At 41.2% G+C, this 25,281-nt stretch overlaps 1 protein-coding gene across 1 annotated transcript in view; it reads right to left on the bottom strand.

The window, feature by feature from the left end:
* Positions 1 to 647: 647 nt before the first annotated feature.
* WDPCP (WD repeat containing planar cell polarity effector) overlaps positions 648 to 25,281 on the bottom strand; it is a 249,435-nt gene continuing 224,801 nt past the window's right edge. The window contains exons 16-18 of the mRNA XM_018555708.1: positions 15,457 to 15,536; positions 2,591 to 2,613; positions 648 to 793 (exon numbers count right to left, since the gene is read on the bottom strand). Of these exons, the coding sequence (XP_018411210.1) occupies positions 743 to 793; positions 2,591 to 2,613; positions 15,457 to 15,536 (154 nt within the window). The 3' untranslated portion in view covers positions 648 to 742. The remainder of the gene's footprint in view (positions 794 to 2,590; positions 2,614 to 15,456; positions 15,537 to 25,281) is intronic.

Here is a 25,281-nt window from a genome sequence, read left to right as displayed (position 1 = left end):
CCTGTCTCAGTGACCACAATGAAAAGTAAACTCTCCTCAGTCACGGGACTCCGTCTCTTCCCTACTTTCTTCCCAAAAAAACGAAACAAGCATGTTATTGGCTTCAGCACCATTGTAATTTTTGGTTGTCATTTTCCTTGCTTTTTTTTTTTAGTTGAGACCCCCAGGTGGGAAGAATGATTTTAATATCAATGGGAAGGGAAATGTATGGCGGCTGTTTTAGGAAGCAGTTATGAATATCTTTCTCTTCTGTTTTTGATTGGATTTCTCCCTGGGAGGGTCTTTTAACAGGATGTTTACATGTTTATATGCCTGTATTGTTATATATGGAAACAATAAATAAATATTATACCATTGTAATGTTTGGTAGAAAGCATTAGTTCACTGACTCATTTTACCTTTCTCCTGGAGTTTCTCATTTAGTTAACAGTAATAAAAGGTGTTTTGGCATCACTTTCTACAGGTAGGATTTACTTATCTATGATTTCATTGGCAGATTGATTTTTTGACACTTTAATAATGCAGAAGATTACTCTGCTCTAAGATGCCAAAAATTAAACAAGACAAACTGACTACTACAAAATTGTTAAACAAGTTATCTTTATTAATCATTTAAAAAAAGATTACAACATATATACAACATATATTTTACAATTTACATCAATGATTACTGCAAAATATGTGGGGGTACTATAAAAAATTAAATGTGGAATTCCGTTCACCATCTTGTCATTTAGTCATTTTATACCAGTCCAAAATGCACCACTTTGAGAGATCCACTGCTTCCGGGGCCCTGGAAAACATGCAAATATATTAAAGAGACCCTGGAATAATAAGACAGATGAACCTTGATATGGACAATGTCAATGTAATGAAATGTATGCCTATTAGCCTTTATTCACATACACATACAGTATATCCATAATATAAACTAAACATTTTAAAGTGTATTTCCACTTTTGCAGTCAAGCTTGAGAAACCCCCACAATATGTTTGTTATGTGTTCCCATATGTGCCACATCCCATTACTGAGTAAGTATAAGGAAAATGTACAAATAGAAGACTTTTAAGGCACTCACTCAGAACACTGTTTAGTGTTTTAGATAATAAATATTCTTTATTAATATACAAATCAACTATTTAAAAACATAAAAATATAAACCAATAAAAGGTGGCTCCATCCGAGATACTATTGTGTCACTATATCTTCCCATCCATAACACCTCTTTGTATGCTTCTCAAGATAAGTATAACTAGTACATGCAGTACTCATTACATTACAATATAGGTGTTCATATCAGATTCATCTCTACGCGCTTCTCGCATGGATCTGCTTCATCAGGAGACATACTAGGAGTATATAAAACAACATGTAATTTACTGAACACCTATATTGTAATGTAATGAGTACTGTATGATCTATGAGGGATTAAAAACCCTATTTATACTTACCTTGAGATGAGATTACCTAAGTTGTAATGCAATGAGTACTGTATGATCTTTGAGGGGTTAAAAAACCCTATTTATATTTATCTTGAGATGCATACAAAGTGGTGTTACGGAAGGGAAGACCTACTGAGATAATAGTATCTCTGATGGAGCCATGTTTAATATTGGTTTATATTTTTATGTTTTGTTAATTTTCGATTTGCATATTAATAAAGTATATTTATAATCTAAAAAATTAAACAATGTTCTGAGTTGATGCCTTGAATGTCCACCATTTGCACATTTTGCTTATACTTACTACACAGGTGTGACTAACTGTCTAGCTTTTATAGAGAAGAACAGGGAAAGCTCCTATTGCACCAAATGAGTGGAGTTGCTTTCCTTAGTTCAGTAAGCTGACAATGGTTTTGTTTTTACAGAAAGGATGTAAGGAAAAATCTGCACAAGAGACACAGACAAAGGCCCAAAAAAGAGGTCCTAGCTTTCCCACTCGACAAATATTTATTTTTAATGTATTTCTGTCTGCATTGCTTCTGGAGATTTTCCTTCACTGTCTGGTGAAATGTTATCAGCAGGACAGGATTTAGAGCAAATCTTTCTAATGGAACCTAGGATAGTAGTAAAATCCCAACAGCGTCTGACCCTTCCATACTCTATCCAAAACTAAAAATAAAAGTTTTGGCCTAACATGCACTTTAATTTATACCCTTTCTGGTAAGCCCTGATAACACATAGTAATTGGCAAATTTGCTGGAGACTGTGCAAACAGATTGCAACACCTGAGTCAGATCTCTCAGCAAAGAATGATGAGCTGCTGCATGTTATCAGTTCATAGGCTACCTCTTACTTTATCTCATTGTAATTTTCTCCTAAAAATGTTCAGTTCACAAACATAAATATTGCTCAGCTCCTGAATGTGTATTTTTGATTTGAGCCTCATGTATGATCACCATTTATAATTAAAGATGCAAATAGTAATGTGTTGAACCCATAGCAACAGCATCAGCTATCACTAGACTGACACTGCAGGTTCATGAAGAGTAAAATGTGGCTGACTGCTGTGAATTACTACAAATCATTACTATATTTATGCTAGGATATTAAAATGACCCATGATGTCATATGCAGAATATGTGCATACCTCTTTAGATGGATCCTCCTCTCCTGTAAATACAAAACATTAAGAGTTTAATGTCTTCAAGTAAAAATATGTTAAACATTGTTAGAATACACATTTTGTTTTACTTTGACAAAGAACTGTTTTTCTCATTCATAAACAGTACTGCACATAAGACTTAATTCACAAAGCTTCAATGTGAGAATAGGTATCTTTACACTAGCCCAAAGCCCATTGACACAGGCCCTATGATATGGTATACATTGGCACTGCTCTGGTATAGGGTAAATAAGAAAGATGTAATTGTGGAGGTGACCAAGGTAGGAGTGCCTGGAGCACACAATGAATTTCCAGTTGTAATTAAACGGCCGGGCGGGAGTTTCTTGGATGGCTGTTTACATACAACCGGTCCGGCAGCTATAGAGCCACTGGATCGCTTGTATAATGCATGCGGGTGTGCGGCCATCAGAAGAAAGCTCTATCTGCCCCCCAAAAAATTGTACAAAATTAATTTCAGTAGAGCGTTGCAGCAGTGACTAAACGTCAGTCAAAGTACCGCAGCGCTGAACACTGAAAAATGGCCTGGCCAGGAAGGGGGTGTAAGTACCTGGTCTTTAAGTGGTTAAATAGTAACCAGCACACGCTGTGCCTGGCTTCTGACAAGCTACGTTTATTACTAGCGTACCGGGGAGGCCCGCTGCGCATCTTGCATATCCTGTCAGCAGCGTGGCGCTGCAAGGCTATAGTCCGGTCATGCTGACTGATGACATTTTTCACTGGCTGGTGAGACACCCTAAAAATTTTCAAGCCCTGTATATATAGATATATATATATACTTTAAAGTGATATTAAATTCAAAATGTTTTAGGCTATTTCCAATGCTGAATAAATCACTGGTCCTGATATCCTGTTTTAGTGTGGCTCCTTTCCCCTGCAGGGTTTCATGGAGCCACCCTTGTGTTATAGCAAGCTGTGTCTCTCTCTACAAACACACAGGCAGCTGCTCCTTCCCCCTTCCTCCCTTCTCCAAGCCAGTAGATGGACAGCTGCTGTAGACTGTTCTGTCCCTTGTGATCTTGTACTCAGGAGAAGGTTCATGGAAGTGGAGCTGAGAGGGTTGGAGCCACTGTTTGGAAAAACATGATGACTAAGTGCTTGGGCAAAAAATGTTTGGGAGTTTAATACTAATACCAAGTTTTGCAAAGGTTGAATTACTATCCAGCTTCTTTTCTCTCTTTGTGAGATCCCAGGGTCAAAAAACCTTCCTACCTTAGTTTGGGTCTTTCTCTCCTCCAGAAATACCATAATTATGGTGTCAGTCTCTTGCAGTTGGTTTCTCCATAATTTTTTTTTACACAGTGGAAAAACAATTGACTATGGTAAATAGCACCATAGTGTGTAAAATATATAGCAATTGGGCAGAACTTGGGGTTCTGGTGGAGATGCCTCCCCATTGAAATCCTCAAGGGGTATAAGAATACAGTATGTGACTCAGTTTGTTAGCAACCACAGAAAACTGCTCCAGAAATCAGATATACTATTTTGTTAGGGGTGCTAATGATGATGGCTGGTTACCACAATCCTCGTTTTGTTTTTTGCACAGCATAAACCTATAATATATGTAGAGCCTCTACAATTAATATTTCTTCTTTGCAACATTTAATATCAATAATGATATCTGAGCTTCACAACATCACATAATATCAGTCAAGTAAATGCATTATAAAAATGAAAACATGGCTGTGAATATCATTCAGAGGTAGATTTCCCTGTAACCAGGATTGAAACGAAAGCTGGTGTTTAGGTTGCATATACAACTTGGTGGAGGACTGGAGTATTGCCCAGTCTGATGTTTCCTGCGGCTCCCAATCCATTTCACAACTAATCTGAGGTATTTAGCACATAGCACAGGATGGGTGAAAGGGGCTGTTATAATTAGGCTCTATTTAAGTATTCTCATGATTAAAGCAATTTCATAACAAATTAGGTGAGTTAGAGCAGTTCTTAAATTTTTCAACAAAAGGCCAGTTCCCTGTCCTTCAGTCTGTTGGGGTGCCAGACCGATGCCAGTGGGAGTTAGAAATGGCCTGATGTAAATCACAGCAAATAATGCCTTTGGGTTGGTGATCATTGGGAGTAAAATATGTGCCAGGGTCAACGGTTAGCGGGAGTAAGGGATTCCCCAGGGTCGGTGATCAGTGGTGTAAACAATACCCCGGCATCAGTGATCAGTTGAAGGAAAAAAACACCCTAGCATCAGATGTCAGTGGGAAGAGGAATAGTGCCCTGCCATTGGTGTCTGTGGAATTAGGATAGCCCCCTCAGCACTGGTGTTCAGAGACCACCTATCTTTGTATATACTGTATGTTCCATGCTCAACATTGCTCCTCTACTGGTGGGATGACATCATGATGAGAATTATACAGGAACCATTGGCCAGGAGATCAGTCTGCCTAACAGTGCTAGCTAAGATACATTTACACTTTGCATTCCAGTGATCGGCACCTGCTGCAACTCTGGATACAGGGGATCTGCAAGCAGGGCTTATTGTCTAAGAACTGGTTAATGGCAAGCAGCAGGCAAGAGGAGAGAGAAAGAAGGTATGTGCACTGCACAAAACACAAAAGTATATGAACAGCTTTTATTCGTTAGAGAATGTAAAATCCGCGCTTATGGGTAGGTCTGATATAAAAGCTGCTGCGCTGTAAACCCTAGGGTTAAAAATGGATGAAGTGTAAATTGTGCAGCGCTGAAGGTGATAATAAAGTGAATATGTAAATATATAAATATAAATATCCCAATCTAAACATATACAGGTGAAACTCGAATAATTAGAATATCGTGCAAAAGTAATTGCAGTAAGTGCTGCAAAAGGGGCCCAAACCAAGTACTGAGTACATATGCATGCTTGTACTTTTCAGAGGTCCGATATTGTTCTATGTACAATCCTTGTTTTATTGATTGCATGTAATATTCTACTTTTTTGAGGTTGTGGATTTGGGGTTCTTGGGGTTTTCATGAGCTGTAAGCCATAATCATCACAATTATGACAAATCACGGCTTGAACTATCTTGCTTTGCATGTAATGAGTCTATCTCATATATTAGTTTCACCTTTTAAGTTGCATTAGTGAAATAAATGAACTTTGCACGATATTCTAATTATTTGAGTTTCACCTGTATAATGATCACAATATAAATAGTACTCCGTGTATATAGTGCAAAACCTTGATTCAGTATTAGTGGTAAAATGACTATTAAATAACCACAGTGTAAAAAATATTATTTCACTCTTGTGTCATCATGGTAGTGAAAAATAATTGACAAATTGTAAGTGGCTCATTTGCCAGTAAAATATAAACCGTAAATAGTCCAAACTTTAAAACAGTCCCAATAGGTGAAAAAACAGTGATGTATTTCCGAGTGAATCCAATGAAGACTTCAAACAAATATTTTAAAAATAATAGATAAAAAATAATAGATAGATTCTTCCCACACCAACGTGTTATAAGTGTTTTTCCGAATTGCCCCCTTTCGGGTGTGCACTCAACCCACTGTTGAGGTGATAATCAGCGATATCAGATCAGAGGGTCCACATCTCAGATGTCTCTTTCGGCAGTATCCTGGTCTATGACCTCCTGAGGACGTCTTTTTATGACGAAACGCGTCGGGGCGGGTCTATTCGAACTGATACCACGACAGATCAGGTGAGTGCACACCCGAAAGGAGGCAATTCGGAAACACTTATAACACGTTGGTGTGGGAAGAATCTATTATTTTTAAAATATTTGTTTGAAGTCTTCATTGGATTCACTCGGAAATACATCACTGTTTTTTTCACCTATTGGGACTGTTTTAAAGTTTGGACTATTTACGGTTTATATTTTACTGGCAAATGAGCCACTTACAATTTGTCATATTATCTAGGAATTATTTTTCACTACCATGATGACACAAGAGTGAAATAATATTTTTTACACTGTGGTTATTTAATAGTCATTTTACCACTAATACTGAATCAAGGTTTTGCACTATATACACGGAGTACTATTTATATTGTGATCATTATACAGGTGAAACTCAAATAATTAGAATATCGTGCAAAGTTCATTTATTTCACTAATGCAACTTAAAAGGTGAATTAAAGCGTCACCTATGGTCAATATTGGGCATGGTAATTTTTTGCGATTTTGCGGGTGCGTGCAATTTTAAAGCATGACATGTTTGGTGTCTATTTACCCGACGTGACCCCGCTTTTTATATTTTACCAAAAATCTGTGTAATAAATGGGTGTGGTTACTGGGGGTGTGGCCACTAAAGGGTGTGGCCACTGAGGGGTGTGGTCACTGAGGGGCGCTGTAAAGCTTTCTCGCACAGGGCGCCTAAAGGCCTAAGGCCGGCCCTGGAGGAGAGACAGTCAGGTAAGAGAGCGAGGAGAGACAGCCAAGTAAGAGAGTGATGAGAGACAGCCAGGAGAGACAGCCAGGAGGATGAGTGAGGAGAGAAAGCCAGGATAAAGAGGAGAGACAGCCAGGAGAAAGAGCAAGGAGAGACAGTCAGGGGAGAAAGAGCAAGGAGAGGCAGCCAGGGGAGAAAGCAAGGAGAGACAGCCAAGAGAGAGAGAGTGAGGAGAGACAGCCAGGAGAGAGAGCGAGGAGAGACAGCCGGGAGAGAGAGAGCAAGGAGAGACAACCAGGAGAGAGAGAGTGAGGTGAGACAGCCAGGAGAGAGCAACAGCAGACAGCTAGGAGAGTGAGAAGATACAGTCAGGAAAGAAAGAGAGGAGAGATAGGTAGGAGAAATAATGCTGGTTGATTACTAAAAACTCAGATGACATAATTATTGTAGATATTATAGAGACCAGTGGGGGTGTTTTCTCTCTGCCCCATTCTATGCTTGGCCTTTCACAAAAGGCATGGCTGGAGTATCATCATAAGCTGCATTTTCTGAATAGGCAAGCATAGAGTCTAAGGTACCACTGCAAGGGAATAAAACCTGCCCCTGAACACATCTTAATTGTGTATCTGTCTAGACTGAAATTTTGTCTCATCTCCAGTGCTAAATCTGGTGTAGACCTGAGCAAAGCTGTTTCAGCATGCTTCCCAAGATTCCAGATGCAGTCTGAGTCACTAATGTGCTTGATAACTGTTCCACATTATGTACTGCATAGTTAAAAAAAAAAAAGGTAGTCATTGCATAAGAATGTTTGGCCTTATGAGTTTGAGTAGCATGACTCAAACAGGCATTGGGCTTCCGTCAGCGTTTCATTATAGATCTTTCTATTCTTCAATGTGCCGTTTTTAAAGAGCTGTCAGTAATAATGTATGATAAGCAAAAATGTAAATGTTAATACGTAAAGTAGAATGTCAAGTAGAAAGAGCAACTGTTGAAAGGCTTGCCCTGCAAAGTATGAAGGCACTGAGCAGGATGTAGCAGCTGACAAGGGAGCTGTGGATAACACAACCTTCCTCTGGCTTAAAGTGGGAGCAAGTCAATATATTCTGTTTGCCTTGATGACACAAAATTTATGAAAATGGTGTATTTGAAGTGCAGGTTTATTTTGACTTCTGACGACAACTTCATAGTCTATAATGTTCACATAGTATTAGCAGATACAACAAGATTTTTTCTAATAAGAGGATACTGGCAGAATTTATTTTCTGTAGACAGAACATAAGACACAGGAACACCCTGAGGACATAACGCTGAAGACAGATGCTGAGATGCCAATGGATATCCGTTAAAATGTGGGACATCTTTTGGATGCTGCACATGTTTACTGTTGCTGTTTATTATTTCACATTACATGCAATTTCTCACTCAATATTTCCTTAATAAATATTCAAAGCCAGAATGTTTTATTTTTTATTTTAGCTGGTGGGGATTAGTTAATACCCCTGTCAGGTTTTTGCCAACTGTCTCACATTGAGGAGAATTTTTTCTAAAGTGAAGGAAATCTCCTCTTAGATAGTTTTTACTGAAACAAGTGTCCCTATTGGAAGCTTCCCCTTGTATTACTGTTCTGATGACAACTCAAAATTTTGGATTTTCCCTCACCTTCAGTCCTAGTGACAAAGACCACCAAGACAAACAGAGAAGGTAAATCTCCCCAGCGGGTTCGCAAAAAGCAGTAAAAACCTGACATGGAAGACAAACAGAAAGTGCTCTACCTCCTCTGTCCAATGCAGTTACTTCAGTTCCTCAGAACACCAGTGCATAATCAAAGCTCCAACGCTCCATAACCACGGATCCAACACAAAATCATTATTCAATAAAGGCATTAAACTAGGCATGACAAACATGCTAACGCGTTCCAACCAAAGTAGCCTAACTCATGAAATTAGTTAGCATGTTTGCCTATAGCAGTGGTGGCGAACCTTGGCACTCCAGCTGTGCCAAAACTACAAATCCCAACATGCATCTGCAGCTGGGAGTTATGTCTGTGGCTGTCAGAGACTTGCAATGCCTCATGGGACTTCCAAAACAGCTGAAGTGCCAAGGTTCGCCACCACTGGCCTATAGTATTGAAGGCTTACATATATTACATGTAAAACAACACCAATAAGCATGAAAGCAAAAACATATTTAATGAGTGTTAAATAGCAAATGTTCCACTTTAAACCCATAATTCTAAACAAACTTTGTAAAAGTCATCATTTGTAACCGAACACAACCCAACATGGGTGTAACATATTTGTTCCACATCTATCACCAAACAATTTTGCATATGCAAACATAACAGGAAATATCCCTAGGCTTAATTAAACTAGTATGAGTAGGTGGGAAGGTGATCACTGAAGTCTGCCAGTCAAGGTATGGTGAGTTTGTGTTCCCAGAAGGTGTAGTACTGGGAGGAATAGGGGTAGTGTAGCATGTTGTATTTTGGAATTGTGGTCTAGGCTTTTTTAGGCCAAGATCGGTGTCTGAATTTGCAGGGAATTTGCAGGGAAGGGCCCTCTGGATGATTGTAGGAGAGGTGCTGGTAGAGCAGATGTTTGGCCAGCTGGTCTAGGTATTCTTTGAGGCAGGGCTTTTGGCAATGATGATTTAGATCAGTGTTTTTCAAGTTTTTGATCGATCAAAGAAATTAACGATTTATTGACGGCACACCAGAAAATATCTCACGGCACACTAGTGTGCCGCGGCACAGTGGTTGAAAAACACTGATTTAGATATTCGTGACAAGGTGGAATTCTCTGGGCAGCTCATTAAAGAAGAAAAAAAAGACCAAGCAAAGGCCTAAGTATGTGGATTCAGTCATGGTGCCCTGACATCTCTGGCCAAGGTCACACAATATATTTACATAGTTACATAGTATTTGAGGTTGAATAAAGACATAAGTCCATCAAGTCCAACCTATTGTGTGTGTATAGGTCCCTGAGTGTTCTCATTTTGAAGAGTACCTGTATCCTTGTACATTACGGTCTCTCAGGAAATCGTCCAAAACTTCTTGAATGATTCCAGACTATTTGCGGAAATCACTGCTTGTGGCAGCGAGTTCCAGACCCTAACCGCGCGAACTGAACCCCCTTCACCCCTTGTGTTTGAATTTTTTTCCTACCAGTTTTAGGTGGTCGCCTCAAGTCTTTGTTACGGAATTAATCTTAAAGAGTTTGTTGCTAATGTTGCAATGACTATTGAACATTTTGTACATGAAAATCATGTCCCCCCCTTAATCTCCTTGCTTCCAACATAAACATATTTAAATTTAGTAGCCTTGTCTCATAGTTCTGGTCCTCCATCCCCTTGATGAGTTTGGTCGCCCTCCGCTGGACTTTCTGCAGCTCAAGGACATCCTTTCTGTGTACCGGTGCCCAAAACGGCACCGCATACTCCAGGTGAGGCCGATCCATTGATGTGTAAAGTGGCAAAATTATAGACTTATCCCTGCAAAACATTCCCTTCTTGATGCAGGATAGGATTCTACTAGCTTTGCTTACAGCAACCTGGCATCCTGGCACTGTAATCTATTATTCAGTTTATGGTCTACAATGACCCCCAAATCTTTCTCCATTTCCAACTTCCCTAGCGGCATACCCATAATTGTATAACCCATTTGCCTATTTTTAATCCCAAAGTGCATAACTTTGCATTTTTCGACATTAAACCTCATCTGCCACATAGTTGCCCACTCCCCTATTTTATCCAGGTCCTCCTGCAATGTTATACTATCTTCGTCTGTTTCTATTACCCTCCCAATTTTGGTATCGTCAGCAAACACTGAGATATCGTTGTTTACTCCGTCCCCGATGTCTCTGCTGATACAGGTGGGGAGAGCAGTGGGGATCAAAGGGGACACAGACCGCAGCATGAGAATAGGGGGTAGCAGAGCTGGAGGAATTGGACACTAGCGAACAAAAAAAGCCATTGATCAAATAAGGTATAACCCCCCCCCTACTCTCATGATGGTTACGTTTTGTGGAAAAAAGTAGTAGGGGTAGATCATAAACACGGAGAGGTGGGGCTTGTGTTCTTTGATGAACTCCATAAAAAAGATTATACAATGAGTATAAAAATCCTGCTTTCCTAATCAAGGGACACAGGATCAGTAGAATTCCAAACAGTCTAACTGAGGGAAGGGCACCGCAGCAACTACAATTCTAACAGCCCATAAAAAACAATAAAAGTGGAAAAAACACTGGGGGTAGCTTGAAAGACCTTACGCCCAAAGCTCAAATCTTTAGATGCCTTGCAGAACACCTGAATGGAAGGTGGCAGCCTTGCAAATCTGGAAGAAGCTTGATGCCAAAAAGCCTGGAAAGCATTTACAGATCTGGTGGAATGTGTCTGGAAAAGGTTGTACCTTAATCTTAAAGTACAGCAGATTGTCATTTACAGGGTCCCTTGTGGTTGACAAAGAGAGAGTCTTAGGCAAGACATAGCTGCAAGGTAGACCCAAACAGCTCTAATCACATCCAAGTGATGAAAAGACAACTCCTCTGGATGAACTGAGCAAGATAGAGGAGTAAAAGAAAAATGTTCTGGGTAAAGTGGAAGGCAGAGGCCACCTTAGGAAAAAGAATGAGGACAACCTTGTCCTTGTGCAGAAGTACATAATAAAAATGGCCTGGATGGGAAGGGGGTGTAACACCGCGGATGTCAACTGGTTAAGACACAAATTCTAGTTTGGACACTCAAACAGAGGTGATGGTAATGAGGGAGGCCACCTTTTAAGTGAGAGGTAACCGTAGAATACTGTATCTCCTATCTCTTTTTCATGAAATATCTACTAATTGATAATGTATTACCTCAACCACTCCACCCAAAATTACTTTTATTTCTATTTAGTCAAGTTGAATCTGAAGCTGTTTCTTTTTATATCTCTCAGGGACTCCAGTTGTGAGATATTCCCACCATAATACTCCAGTTCTTTGTGCCATTTAACCCCTTCATGACTGAGGCCTTTTTTTCATTTTTTGTACCCATGTTATATTCCACATTTTAGGCCTGAAAATTACTTAAAACCCCCCAACATTATATATTTTCTGAATGCCAAGACCCTATAGAATAAAATGGTGGTAGTTGCAGATTTTTATGTTGCGCAATATTAGCTCAACTCCTTATTAAACCCCAATATTTAGTGAAACATTTAATTGAATGCCCCAAAACACAACAAAAACCCATTTTTTAAATGAAATATAAAAGATGAGGTTACAACGAGTAAAACGATACCCAACATGCCCAGGTTACAAATTGCGTACATCCGTAAAACAGCGAAGAACCCCAGTACCCCAAAAAGTCCATAGAAGACGCTTTAAAAGCCCCCACAGGTCATCAATTTAGAGATACCCCAAAATACTGGCCCTAGAATTATTGCTCTCACTCCGGCGTGCGCGGCGATACCCAACATGTGTAGCGCGTTCGTCGTTTTCATACGTAGGCGCACCCGACGCGTGTTTACGTGGCGACGCGCGTGCTCGCGGGGGCGGGGGACTTTTAAATTTTTTTTTATTATTATTAGATTTATTTTATTTAAATTTAATTTTAAAAACTGTTTTTTTTTTTTTTTTTTTTTACTTTGACTGCTATCACATGGGGGGGCTTGCAAGCCCCCCCATGTGATAGCAGATGGTGGTGACAGGTACTCTTTAAGGTGATGCTGGGGGTCCAAAAGACCCCCAGTGTCACCTTTACACTGGAAATAAGCTATTGAAGTGCAGATCGCACTTCAATAGCTTATAGCTGGGCTGCAGGAGCCCAGAACTGACAGCCCAGGGACCGGAAGTGATGCAATCTGCATCGCTCCCGGTCCCATAGAACGGGGAGGGGATCGATGAACGGAAGTTCGTCGACCTCCTCCCCAGCTCCCCGCGGACACAAAGATCGCCGGTCCCGGGCCCGTAGGAGGGGCAACGGAGCCCGGGAAGCACGGCGGGGGTGTCCGGCGGGGGGGGCGGCCCCTTCTTCGGGACGCAGAAGCAATCTGGCGACAGGTAAGTCGCCAGGATTGCTTCTGTTGTAAAGCCGACAGTCGGCTCTACAAGTTTAAACAGAGTCCCGGCGGCAAAAGTCACCGGGAGTCTGTTTAAACAGCCCCGATGCTGGCGACGTACACTGTACGTCGTCAGTCACGAAGGGGTTAATAACCCAATGTTCATCATTTTACCGCTGTATTATATAATAAATATAAGTGGGCAGTCCAGCTGGAAGAAAGTGGCACCATAGTTAAGGCCTGGTGGGAGGAGACAGGAAGGAAGTCTCTGACATCTCTGGCATGTTTCCATAGACCTCAACCCCATCATTACACTTTCCGAGGAAACATATTTTACAGATTCTACGGGAAAGAAATACAACCCCATTTCCAAAAAAGTTGGGACGCTTTGTAAAATCTACATAAAAACAGAATACAGTGACTTGAAAATCTCATACTCAGAACCAGAGTTCTTGCTGCACTCCTTACCGGAAGGAACCCGTATGGGTGGGTGTGTGGGTGCTCGTAGTGACAACGGACGGCACGTGCATACCACAAATGAAGAAATAATGTCACCAGCACACCATACCGTAGTAGTAAAGCAATAGTCCATTTAATGACACATTGCCATTCGATGCATCGAATGGCAATGTGTCATTAAATGGACTATTGCTTTACTACTACGGTATGGTGTGCTGGTGACATTATTTCTTCATTTGCAAATCTCATAAACCCATATTTTATTCACAATGGAAATAGAAAACATATCTAATGTTTAAACAGAAAAAATTTACCATTTAAAAAAAAAAGCTGGAAGAACATTTTGCAACTATTTAGGTTAATTGGCAACAAGTCAGAAAAATGATTGGGTATAAAAAGAGCATCTTAAAGAAGTCAGAGTGTCTCAGAAGTAAAGATGGGCAGATGTTCACCAATCTGTGAAAAGCAGTTTCAGAATAATGTTCCTCAATGTAAAATTACAAAGACATTAAATATATCACTATCCACAGTACATAATATGATCAAAAGATTTCGACAAAATGGAGAAATCTCTGTGCGCAAGGGCCAAGGCTGAAACGCAATATTGGACGACTGTGATCTTCGGGTCCTCAGATGGCCCTGCCGTCTTCTCTGGGTCAAAGCTCATTTAAAATGGTCTGTTGCAAAGTGGAAAACTCTTATGTGGTCAGTCGAATCAATATTTGACATTCTTTTTGGCAACCATTGGTGCCGCGTCCGCCGGGCTAAATAGGAGAGGGACCTTCCAGCATGCTCTCAGTGCTCACTTCAAAAGCCTGCATCTCTGATGGTATAAAGGTGCATTAGTGTGTATGGAATGGGCAGCTTGCTTATCTAGAAAGGCCCCATCTATGCTGAAAGATATATCCAGACAACATCTTTTTCAGGGAAGGCCTAACATATTTCAGCAGCACAATGCTAAACCACATACTGCATGTTTGACAACAGCATGGCTTCATAGTAGAAGAGTGCGGGTGCTTGCAGTCCAGACCTTTCAACAATGACTTAGCTAAATACTTAGCACATCTTGAAACAAAAAATACAACAAAGAAGACCCAGGACGGTTGAGCAGTTAGAATCCTATATCAGACAAGAATGGGACAACATTTCTCTCTTAAAACTCCAGCAACTGGTCTCCTCAGTTCCCATTCATTTACAGATTGTTGTTAAAAAAGAGGGTATGCTACACTGTGGTAAACATGGCCCTGTCCCAACTTTTTTGAGATGTGTTGCTGCCATCAATCTCAAAATTACCTTATTTTTATCTTAAAATGGTACATTTTCTTAGTTTAAACATTTGATATGTTTTCTATCTTCTATTGTGAATACAATCTGGGTTTATGAGATTTACAAATCATTGCATTCTGTTTTTATTAAGGTTTTACACAGCGTCTCAACTTTTTTGGAATTGGGGTTGTATATTTTCAGGTTTCCCAGCTACTACATATAAGAACATTTACATACTTTACATTGCTGTGAATGGAGTAAGATGTCATGGTGGTGGCTAGACCAGGGAACCAGAGCTACTAGGTGGTAATTCAACTCACCGCTATTCACATCAAGCTTACATACATTTGTGATAGACTGACAATTTAATTAAATTATTTTTTCCGTAGTTCAGAAGCTGTAATTCTAATGCAGCTCTTTAGCCTTGGGAAATTGTAGCATCTGCAGGTATTGACCACATATGTTGTCTTGTTCATTGCAAGGTTCCCCAAGGACAGAGAGGAATTACTTTAATTTGCGGACACACACTGTGGTGAGCAGTCTGCTATTAATGTGCCCTTGCAACACAAAAATATATCTCTAAAAGCATGGCTCATGTCACATAAAGCACACATTGTGCATCGCTTACATAAGATACATCCAACACATTCATTGCTCTCTGCAGGTCTACCCAGCTCCCTCTGGTAATAAATTACATCATTCAAAGCATTAAACATCCACTTTCTGATTCATACCCTGATTCCAAGGTAGCGCTTTATCCAGAGATTCAGCATAGGCTTCAAGTCCAATCTCATTCTCTATGTGAACTAATTGTCTGCGAAAATAAAAATAGAAGAGAAGTAAGGAGGGCAATCATTGGAAACAAGTCGTTTAATTTGTTTACACTGCTGAGTGATGTACTTGATTTAGTCATTAAGTGCTCTGTCAGGCTGAACAGCTTTTTGTCTGTCCATATTCAGCGTGTTGACTCAACTGTGGCCATGATGTCTCCCAATATCGCTGTGTCTTCACCAGTCAGACAGGATGACCACACATTGGACATTGCTCTCTATTGTGTCAGCATTTGGGATAGCACAGTTAGAAAAACAGTCTTTCCAGCAATATTCTTGTGCAGCAAATGAAATTTACAACACAAAACATTTGTAAATCTGCTGTAAGCCAGCACAGCCAAAATAAGGATTAAATCCAGCTTTAGGGAATGTGGACAAATACAACATAGTTTGCCAACACATTTGAAAAGTCATATGTTTAGATATTTAAATCATTCTCAGACTCAAGTTACTATGTGTGGAAATTGTCTGTTACATTAACCAGTAATTAATTAAAAAGTCATTGGCAAAAAAACACACTATATTTGATAATATCAGAGAGAAACTTTGTTGTGTTCTCTAATGCTGTAACAGATTTTTTTATTCCGTTGGACCTAAATTCTCCCTTCAACCTGGGCTTGCTCTTGGTGTCAGGCAGAAGTGACTATACAGTGACTGCATTACAAAGATCCATCCATGCCAGTGCTGTGAACAGGAAGAAGCAGGGTGAGGTACTGAGATGTACCTATCCAGCTTAGGTATAAACAGGTATGTATTTTATGACTGTTTGGGGTTGATTTACTAACCTTATAAACACACCACGAACATGTATACACCTCTGTAGTGTGTTCCCTCCCAGCATGATCTATGGGTGGAATCTAAACACCTTTGTAGTGTGTACACACCCAGCAGGTGTGTTGTGCAAAGCCCTGCATGAATTACAAGGTGATGTTGTGTAAATTAGCTCTATGTTGTGTTGCTTGCGTTGATGAATGCAGGAATGTAAATGCATGAGCTAACCATTTTTGTCTAAACTGTGAAGCAGCATTATATATGCATCATGTGCATGATTTTTCCATATATGGCATTAGTGAAAATATGCTTTTAGAGACTTTTTGGTATATGCTTTTAGAGACTTTTTGGTATATGCTTTTAGAGACTTTTTGGTTGATATATACGTTTTGCTGTGTGAAAATCACACGCACCTGGTGCGTGCGTGTGTTTAGGTTAGTAAATCACCCACTTTGTGTTAAGTTCAAGAGAGGGTTTGGAGTACGTGTGATTTTTAAAGTTTGCATGGTTTTAATGAAAAAAAACTCTTTCTCCCCGTGTCTTCACAAAAATAGTAGAAACAAACAGAACTTAAATGCAGGAATCAGTTTTTCACTGTCATGGCCTGGCAACAACCTTGTAACCCTGGCAATCTCCCTCCTTTTTATTACTGTGCAGGATTTCATAGAAAATCATTGTGTGCACATTTACCTGGTCGCTGAAGATTTTTGCAAAATTTGTCCAATCCAGTAGGCTGGCTCCACATTTGAGTGTTGTGAAAATTGAAAATTCTGCAGGCACAACATTATTGCAGAGGTGCTCTGCCAGCCCAACTAAAATAAATGGGCTGCCTCCACATAGTGCCTCAATGCAGAAAAACATGTTGTGTTAATGCACTCACTCACAAATGTGACGGGAACCTACTCTGCTAAGTAAAGGAGGAAGAGAACAAGTTCCAGCACAGGGGCCGCTATCACCGTTAACAAATATTATTGCTGTTCCTGGTGTTCAAACCATCTGCTTGATAATGGGCTGATATCCCTGAGACTAATGTTTCTGGGGAGAAATTCAGCGGTCTGTGGCAGCCCCAACATATAGGTTCTTCAGGTAGTTTGAATACTCATGTTGTACATGCTGTACAGTTACAGAAGCCATTCAAGTTATTTACAGCAGGTAACATTCTGAGAAAAACGAACGCAGACATGCTGCTGTTGCATTCACATAGCTAGTTTTGAACTGCAAATTTCTCATGAAGCCACAGAAATGTTTTCCTCCAACTGCAATTTTACAAAGGATTCCAAAAGACTGGACCCTAGTTTTCATAATGTAAATAAAGCGTGGGAATGTATTGTATCTCTGCATTGAGTGTTATGGTGTCAGAGGACTGAGAACACAAGCTATGCTCATTGCTGCATTCAAAATATGCATTCTGGCTTGGCCAAGCTGTCATATGTGGAAGAAATCTGATTTCTCCCACTGAGCACTGGCTCATTATGTTGCATGCTCCCAAAGGTTAATGTGTGCTTGGTGCATGCTTGGCAGTACAAAGGCAGAAATCATGTTTATGCATAAAAGTTAATGAAAGCATTTAGACAACAAAAGGATATGGCAATATGGCAGAAGGAATCCATACTTAGCTCTCATACCCAATGAAGACCAAATAATTTAACATACTCGCTAATACTCCTAATGTTGCTGATTATCATCATAATTGTTTAAGTGTTGTACAATTTTATTCAATCCTAATCCTGTGTTTCAGGACTGTAAGACTTTTGATTTGCAAACGGTGTACGGATGCACCATGACTTGGTAATGAACTTCAATACCTGTCTTGTGCAAATTTAAATTAGATGTAAATTCTAACTAAATAAAGCACTTTCATAAACCACTGCCATGAGACTTTTTTTCTTTTTTTTTTTTTTTTTTTTTTTTTTTTTTTTTTATACATTTGCATCTGTTTTTAAAAAAATCCTTTCTTGAATCTCACTGCTGCTGATCTTCTGCGGCCTCTACTGTAATTTCTCAGAGCTGCTTTCCAGAAAGTGACAACAATAGACCATGCCTGTGTAAAGTGGGTTGAAACACCACTTTCAATTTCACTCAGAAGCCTGTGTGACAGGGTGACAATGCACAACTAGGAGATAGGGACAGAGCCTTCTTACCATACAACAGAAGTGCCTGAAGAAGGACCTTCCCAACAGGATCACCAAGTATTCTACATATATTTTTTTCAAATTCTTTATTTATGTGCTCCAGATTGATGATCATTTTCAAAGTCAAGAAAGAAAACAACAGCAACAGATACTGTAGTTACATAAAAGGTGGGTGAAGTTACCAGTTTGTGTGCATGTGAATGTAAAACTTTACTTTGAGATTGTAATAAAGAAAGTATGAATTTTACCCCATGACTTCAACATCATGGCCATGGGTTCCATCTCAATGGTGGCGAGGATGACAGCAGGAAAATACAGTCATACGGTAATTAGACAAATTACCTGCACATGCATGGCATTGTATTGTTTACTTTAGCCACTTGCAGTTAGATACCACAGGCCACAATCTGAAAACTTCAGGCTGCAATAAAATGTCAACTCTATGGAACATTCTCTCGTTTCTTTTGATTTACAAGCCCTACCGTGGATCGAACCGCAAAGAAAGAAAAAGATTCAGTTGTTTTCCAATCTTACAAAACAGACTCATGCTCCCCACCCTCTAGCAATTTTTTTCCTTCCCATACCCCCTCATTTTCTGCCTCCTTTAGGCTGCGTTCACACCTAGGCGTATTGAATATGCGCGTTTCGTGGCGCACGTTTTTACCGCGTTTCGCAAGTTTCTGGGGGCTACCTGGCTGTATCCCAATAGATACGCGCGACAAAAACGCCCCAAAGAAGCTCCTGTACTTCTTTGGGCGTAGGCCGTTTTCTAGCGCGTTCATACGGCCTGTAATACGTCCAGGTGTGAACCATACCCATAGGAAATAATGGGATTTCAGTGTTTGAGCGTTTTACAAAACGCCCAGGTGTGAAGCGGGCCTTAATGAGTGTTTTGTACCTGATGCATTTCGTGGTATGGAGGAGAACTGAGCAACATGTTATGTGCGGGGATCACAACTGTATTAATTCTCCTGTATGCCTATGTCAATGATTGCAACACCAAGATTTCTATTCTTGTAATACTCTACTTTTCAAAATAGCACATGAGCAGAAGTAGAAAAAATGCTATAATTTCCCATGCGGGGTAGGGTCGCCATGGTATTGTAGAACTCACATAGGAAAGATTCGGCTCCGGCATTTTTTGGCACCTTTTTTCCAGGGGCATGTTGTAGTGGCCATACCACATGCCTGCACCTACCCCCTACTCTCACCACAGTGCTTGTATCCTCCTGCTCTAAGTACCATGCCTAAGCACCATTCTCCCACCACTGCTCTCACCTGCAGCTGTCCCTTATTCCCCACCCCCAAATACCGCACCTGACCTCAGTTCCCACCCACTCTCTAACCACCATGACTAACCTCCACCCTCTCCCCTAGCCACCCACTAACTCCCCTAATGATTGGACCTGAACCGCACTCCCTCCCCCCCTTACCCACCACGCTGCACGCTCATCCTCACCACTTTCTCTAACTCCTGTGTCTGACCCTCTCCCCAAACCACAGTGCCTGACTCCCGTCCCCATCCTCTCCACTAACCACTGCAACGGCAATTGCCACACCAATCTCATTACCATGCACCCTTTCTCACCACTGTGCCAGCCCCCCCCACCACAGCACCTGACCCCATTCTTACCCCCATTTTCTAACACCCCACACACACACTGTCTACACCTCATCCCACCCACAGCTTCAACAGGATGCCTGCAACCCCCGTTAAAATACAATGTCTGCCTCTCCCTTTCAGGAATGTGCTTGCATGCACACCTGCCATCTCCACACCATCATTGAGCCAAATTCCTCTTTCACTATCGCCATCGCACCTGCCAAAACCAAAATCCCCTGCTAAAATATATAAGAGATATCGGATAAAATGCTTGATTTGTTGCCTAATATGTAAATAAATGCAAACTGTGATGTAATGCTTGCCTTTAAATTGACAGAAAGATGTACATATAAACATGTTATGGCTGAAGAATGACAGCTGATGCTGGGCACTAGACAGTTAGTATGGTAATCTTACAACTATACAGACAACACCTGTCAGTGGTGCAAGCACAAGGATTCAGGTTAGCCGAGCAATGTGCTTATCTTTACTCCCACAGCTGTGATTTACCTGCTTGACTTTACCACTAGGAAACTGGGACAGAATGAGTCAGCATAGGAAATTTCCAAGGTTCCTGTTCTCCTAGATTCCATTCATCCTGCAGGACCACAGTGCCAATATTCCAGACTATTATCTGGGAACCTAAAAAACTCTCCACCCAAATCTAGTTGCTTGTTTGGTAAGGTAGTATTAATATCCTAGAACAGATTTCACTGTGTAAGTTGCTCACACGTTTTGGCATTTGATAAAGCAAAACCTCAGTGAAAAATAACAAGATATAAAGTACTTTTTTCTGTTGCTAGTTGTCCTCATTCTGATGGCCAGCATCATTCAACCCCCTTCCTCTAAACCCAGGTCATCCTCAACCCACCCCAACCGCTGAGTGAACAGTAAGGGCTTGTTCTCACCAGTCAGCTGGTGTGTGCTGGAAGCAACACTGCTGATTCCCAATCCCCATATGTTGGGACTGTGCATACATGCCCTTAAAAGGAGAAGCAGCACAGTAATTAGTAGGGGTGCACCGTTACTAGTATCAGTGCTGATATCGAGTATGTGGGCGAGTACTTGTACTCACCCAAATACTCTGATACTTACCCCCGATACCGGAACATCCAGTCAGAGGGAGATTCCCTATAACTGGCAGTGCCGCAAGGAAACATGGAGCAGGCTTCCGGGCCAATCAGGAAGCCCGGCGGTCAAACAGCGGGCTCAATGCTGATTGGCTGGGAAGCTCGGCGTTTCCGGCCAATCAGCATCGAGCCAGCCAAAATCAGAAGTACTTGTATCGGCGAGAACCGAAAGATAAACATCAGTACTCATACTCAATACTGAAAAACCACTATCGATTCATCCCTAGTAAAGAGTTAATTTCTCTGTCACTCTGCTGCCTCCTCCTGTCAGCATGTTTCATACAACACAATACATGAGCACTGTAGCACAACTGTCTGGCTCCTTGTGCTGCTTCTCCCTCTCCAAGTCTGAGCTCTGCTCTACTGTGGATTGCCTGAGGCTGATACCAGGTCCAATTCAGGTACTTACACTGCTTGCATTTAAAAAAAATTATGCACATGTTTCATGATGTATTATTGATTAGAGCTGTAATTAGAAATGCATTGATACCGATTTTTCTGTATCGAGTACGAGTACTCCCTGATACAGAGCACCGATACCGGTGCCCCGATTATCAGGAAGCCAGGCGGCAGCTCATGACCCGGCATCCAGCTTCCTGATTGCCTGAGAAGCCAGTATTCTATCGAAAGAACACCGGCTTCACTTCCCAAGGCTGTCTAGCTTCCTGACCAATCAGGAAGCCGGGCAGTGGGTCAGTGCTCATCCTACATCAGTCCTGTTTTAGTGTCTCCACTCAAATTATGTATTCCCTGAAACAGAAGTTTCACAGCACTATATCTAGGCAGTGGGGTTGAAAAGGTATATATACACATTTGTACACAACCTACCTATGTTGCCTTCTAGGTGAAACAAAACTACTTTGGTATAGCAGTTGATTAAAAGGTCATTACAGTGGAATGAATAAACTTTGGTAGGTTACAAACCAAAAGAAATCAGGGACACTCCAAAAAGTGCTTGTGATTTTTGGAGGGCAGAGGGAGATTTTTGAGGAATAGAGAGGTTCGTATAATGCTGACATACACCATTATTTTAGGGACATTTTAAACCAGTTCTAAACTGCAAAATGGTCAAACGAAGCAAGCTAACCTACCATCAACAGTTTCTAGAAAAAACAATGAAATGACCAAATGAGGGCTAAGGACAGTAAGCTAGCGTGTTTTGTGTTACGAGTTAACTTGTCCAGTAGATAAGAGCTAAGTGTTTGTATCTGTGATCTCCTCGAGTTAGGGAGGCAGAGGTTAAAGTGCCATTAAACCCTCAGATTTTTTAACATAAACCAATACTGTAATGTGTGCCTTACTGTAATCCATGGTGGTTTCCCTTCTCTTTGCTGCTCTTCCTTTTAAATCCTCATGTCTTCTCATGCTGGGGGAGAACTTCCCTTTGCAGCTGAGTGCCTCTTCCTGTAGTGCTGGCTCAGGTTGTGAACCTTCACACAGACACCATGTATCTATTTCAGAGACAAGGCAGTCTGCTGCAAAACAGAAGTTCTGCCCAGCATGAGAACAGATACAGATTTAAAAGGAAGAGCAGCAAAGAGAGGGGAAACAACCATGGATTACAGTAAGGCCCACATTACAGTATTGTTTTATGTTAAAAAATCTGAGGGTTTAATGTCACTTTAAGGAATTAGGTCAAAACTGATCTTTTTTTTTGCTTTGTATAGAGTTGAGATGGATTTGAACCCTCGCTTCTTATCTGCCTTTAGGAGACAATATTAGGAAGAACCCAAATCTTCACAGTTGTAAGTAGAAAGAAAATGTCTGTAAATGAAGATGCCTGTTCTGGTGACAACAGTCCAAATTGAGGGATTTCATTTTACTTCACACCTTAACCCTAGGAGAGTGAATGATGATAAATCAAGGTAAATAAAGGTTCTAACTTTTGTCCATTATATTCAGAATGTTTGAAGAGTAAACACAAAGAGAATGGCACCTTCTCCTCATGAAGAATGTTAAGTTTAATACATATTAAAAAGTGGTTACAAATATTCACAATAATAGTTGATCGTATGCATGTAGATACAAAGGTAATCGGAATCCAGAGACCATGTAAACACCACATAAACCATGGAAAAAACCCACTGTAAAGTTGGGGAGCTCACAAAGCACTCACACAAGGCTTTTCCGTAAAACCAAAAGTCTTTTTTTTTTTCTCTTCAGGCAACTCACAGGTGAAAACCACAAATGAAGGCTTAACTTCAGCATATAACACAAAGTAAAGTTACGTTATCTTTACCAAATAGGATATATTGTCTCACTGCCTCAAGGTTTCCCAGTCCCAGGACTTTAACGTTTGCCTCAACAAAATGCCTCAGTGGTACTTCATACCCTTTAGCCACTTCCAACAGCTTTCCACACATCTTGTGTGCCTCGCTCTCTCAGCCTGTCAAATCCTCCAGCCTCCCTGGCGGTTCCGTGTGTGGCTCCACCACACCACCTAGCTTGGCCCTCGTGTGCCTCAAGCACACACCACCACCCCTCCTCTGAGCTCTGGTCTGTATTCTTAATGAGGCTGCTCTCAGCCACCTGATCAGCCCAGACTGGTTGTTGGCAACACCTGGCACCAGGACTGGAGATTTCATCCCACCCAAAACTCTAAGAAATCTCAAGATCCCAGCTACAACTTGGGAAACCTGGAACAAACTGAAAAGCCAGCTTGTTCCTCATAAAACATTTACATTTGGACCCTCTCAGCCCCTCTAGCTGAGAGTCCTGGGTGCCAAAGTTGCCAAACTACACCACATGTGTACTGCCACACCACGGACTGTTAACAACTTGACTGGTGCGTGGATGGAATAATTGTCGCCAGTTAAATAACCGTTTATCTCTCCATTTATGGAAAGCAGCGTACAACACCTTGTGAGAACATAGGGTTACCCAAGAACGGGTTGTGGACCGACATATAAGGAGACAGTTGCAGTGCCTTCTGTGTTTCTCGCCATGCAATGATGGTGTCCTTGTATAAAGTATTTTGTCGAATGCCTGGGGGCAGCATGGGGATCCTACAATGAAGGATCGCTTTCAAGTCCCATGGTGCAACTAGTTCCCCTTCCAGGTCCGTATTTGAGTACATAGAGCTACCCGACAACCAATCCAGTGCATGTCTGAGCAAGCACGCAATGTTGTTCAATTTAATATTCGGGAAGTTAGCACCCCCCTCGCTCTTCGGCAAGCACAGTTTCCTGTGTGATATCCTTGACCGTTTAGACTGCCAGACGAATTGCGACATTGCTCTCATAAGTCTTTTAATGTCGCCACTCTTCAGTAGAAGAGGAAGGTTTTGCATGGGGTACAGGAGTCTGGCGAAACTAATCATTTTTAGCAGGTGTATTCTCCCGAAGAACGAGAGGTGGAGATTCCCCCACATTTCTAGTTCTTTGACTATCCTGTCAATTAAAGGGGGGTAATTCAGATAGTATAAAGATGATGGCGTTTTCCCGATTTTCAGACCCAGATAAGTAATAGCTGAATTGGCTACTCTGAGCTGCATAGGGCCCTCTCCCTGCACCATTGTTGCCCCTGAAAGGGAAAGAATCTCACTCTTTGTAAAGTTTATACGAATACCTGAAAAGGTCTTAAAGTGCGCAAACAGTGTCCGAACAGCCTTCACATCCACACTGGGTTGAGATGTGAAAAACAGTATATCATCCGCAAACAGAGCTATACGTAGTTCGGATTTCCCAACCTTAATGCCATGGAGGTCCGAGGAACTCAGGATATGTGCTGCCAGAGGTTCAATGAAAAGGTCGAAGAGCAGTGGTGACAGAGGGCAACCCTGACGTGTGCCCTTCGTCAAATTGATGGGTCCGGACAGTACCGCCTGTGTCAGAACCCTCGCTATCGGTGATGTGTACATCTGTCTGAGGAAGGACACGATTCGCCCCTGGAATCCAAACTTCGTCAATACCAGGAACAGCCAGCGCAGGTCGATGCTATCGAACGCTTTTTCGGCGTCCAGGGTGATTATGGCCGAATCCTCTAACGGGAAGGTCCTCACTAACTCTAATGCCATCAAGACCTTGTGTATGTTGGTCACCCCCGAGCGTCCTTTGACAAAACCAACATGCGCCGGCTGCACCAGGGAGGGCAG

Source organism: Nanorana parkeri, unplaced genomic scaffold (assembly GCF_000935625.1).
Source record: "Nanorana parkeri isolate BGI_ZX_2015 unplaced genomic scaffold, ASM93562v1 scaffold11, whole genome shotgun sequence".
Classification (NCBI taxonomy): Eukaryota; Metazoa; Chordata; class Amphibia; order Anura; family Dicroglossidae; genus Nanorana; species Nanorana parkeri.
Note: the sequence above shows the minus strand (reverse complement) of the source record. Positions and strands in the feature narration are given on the sequence as shown.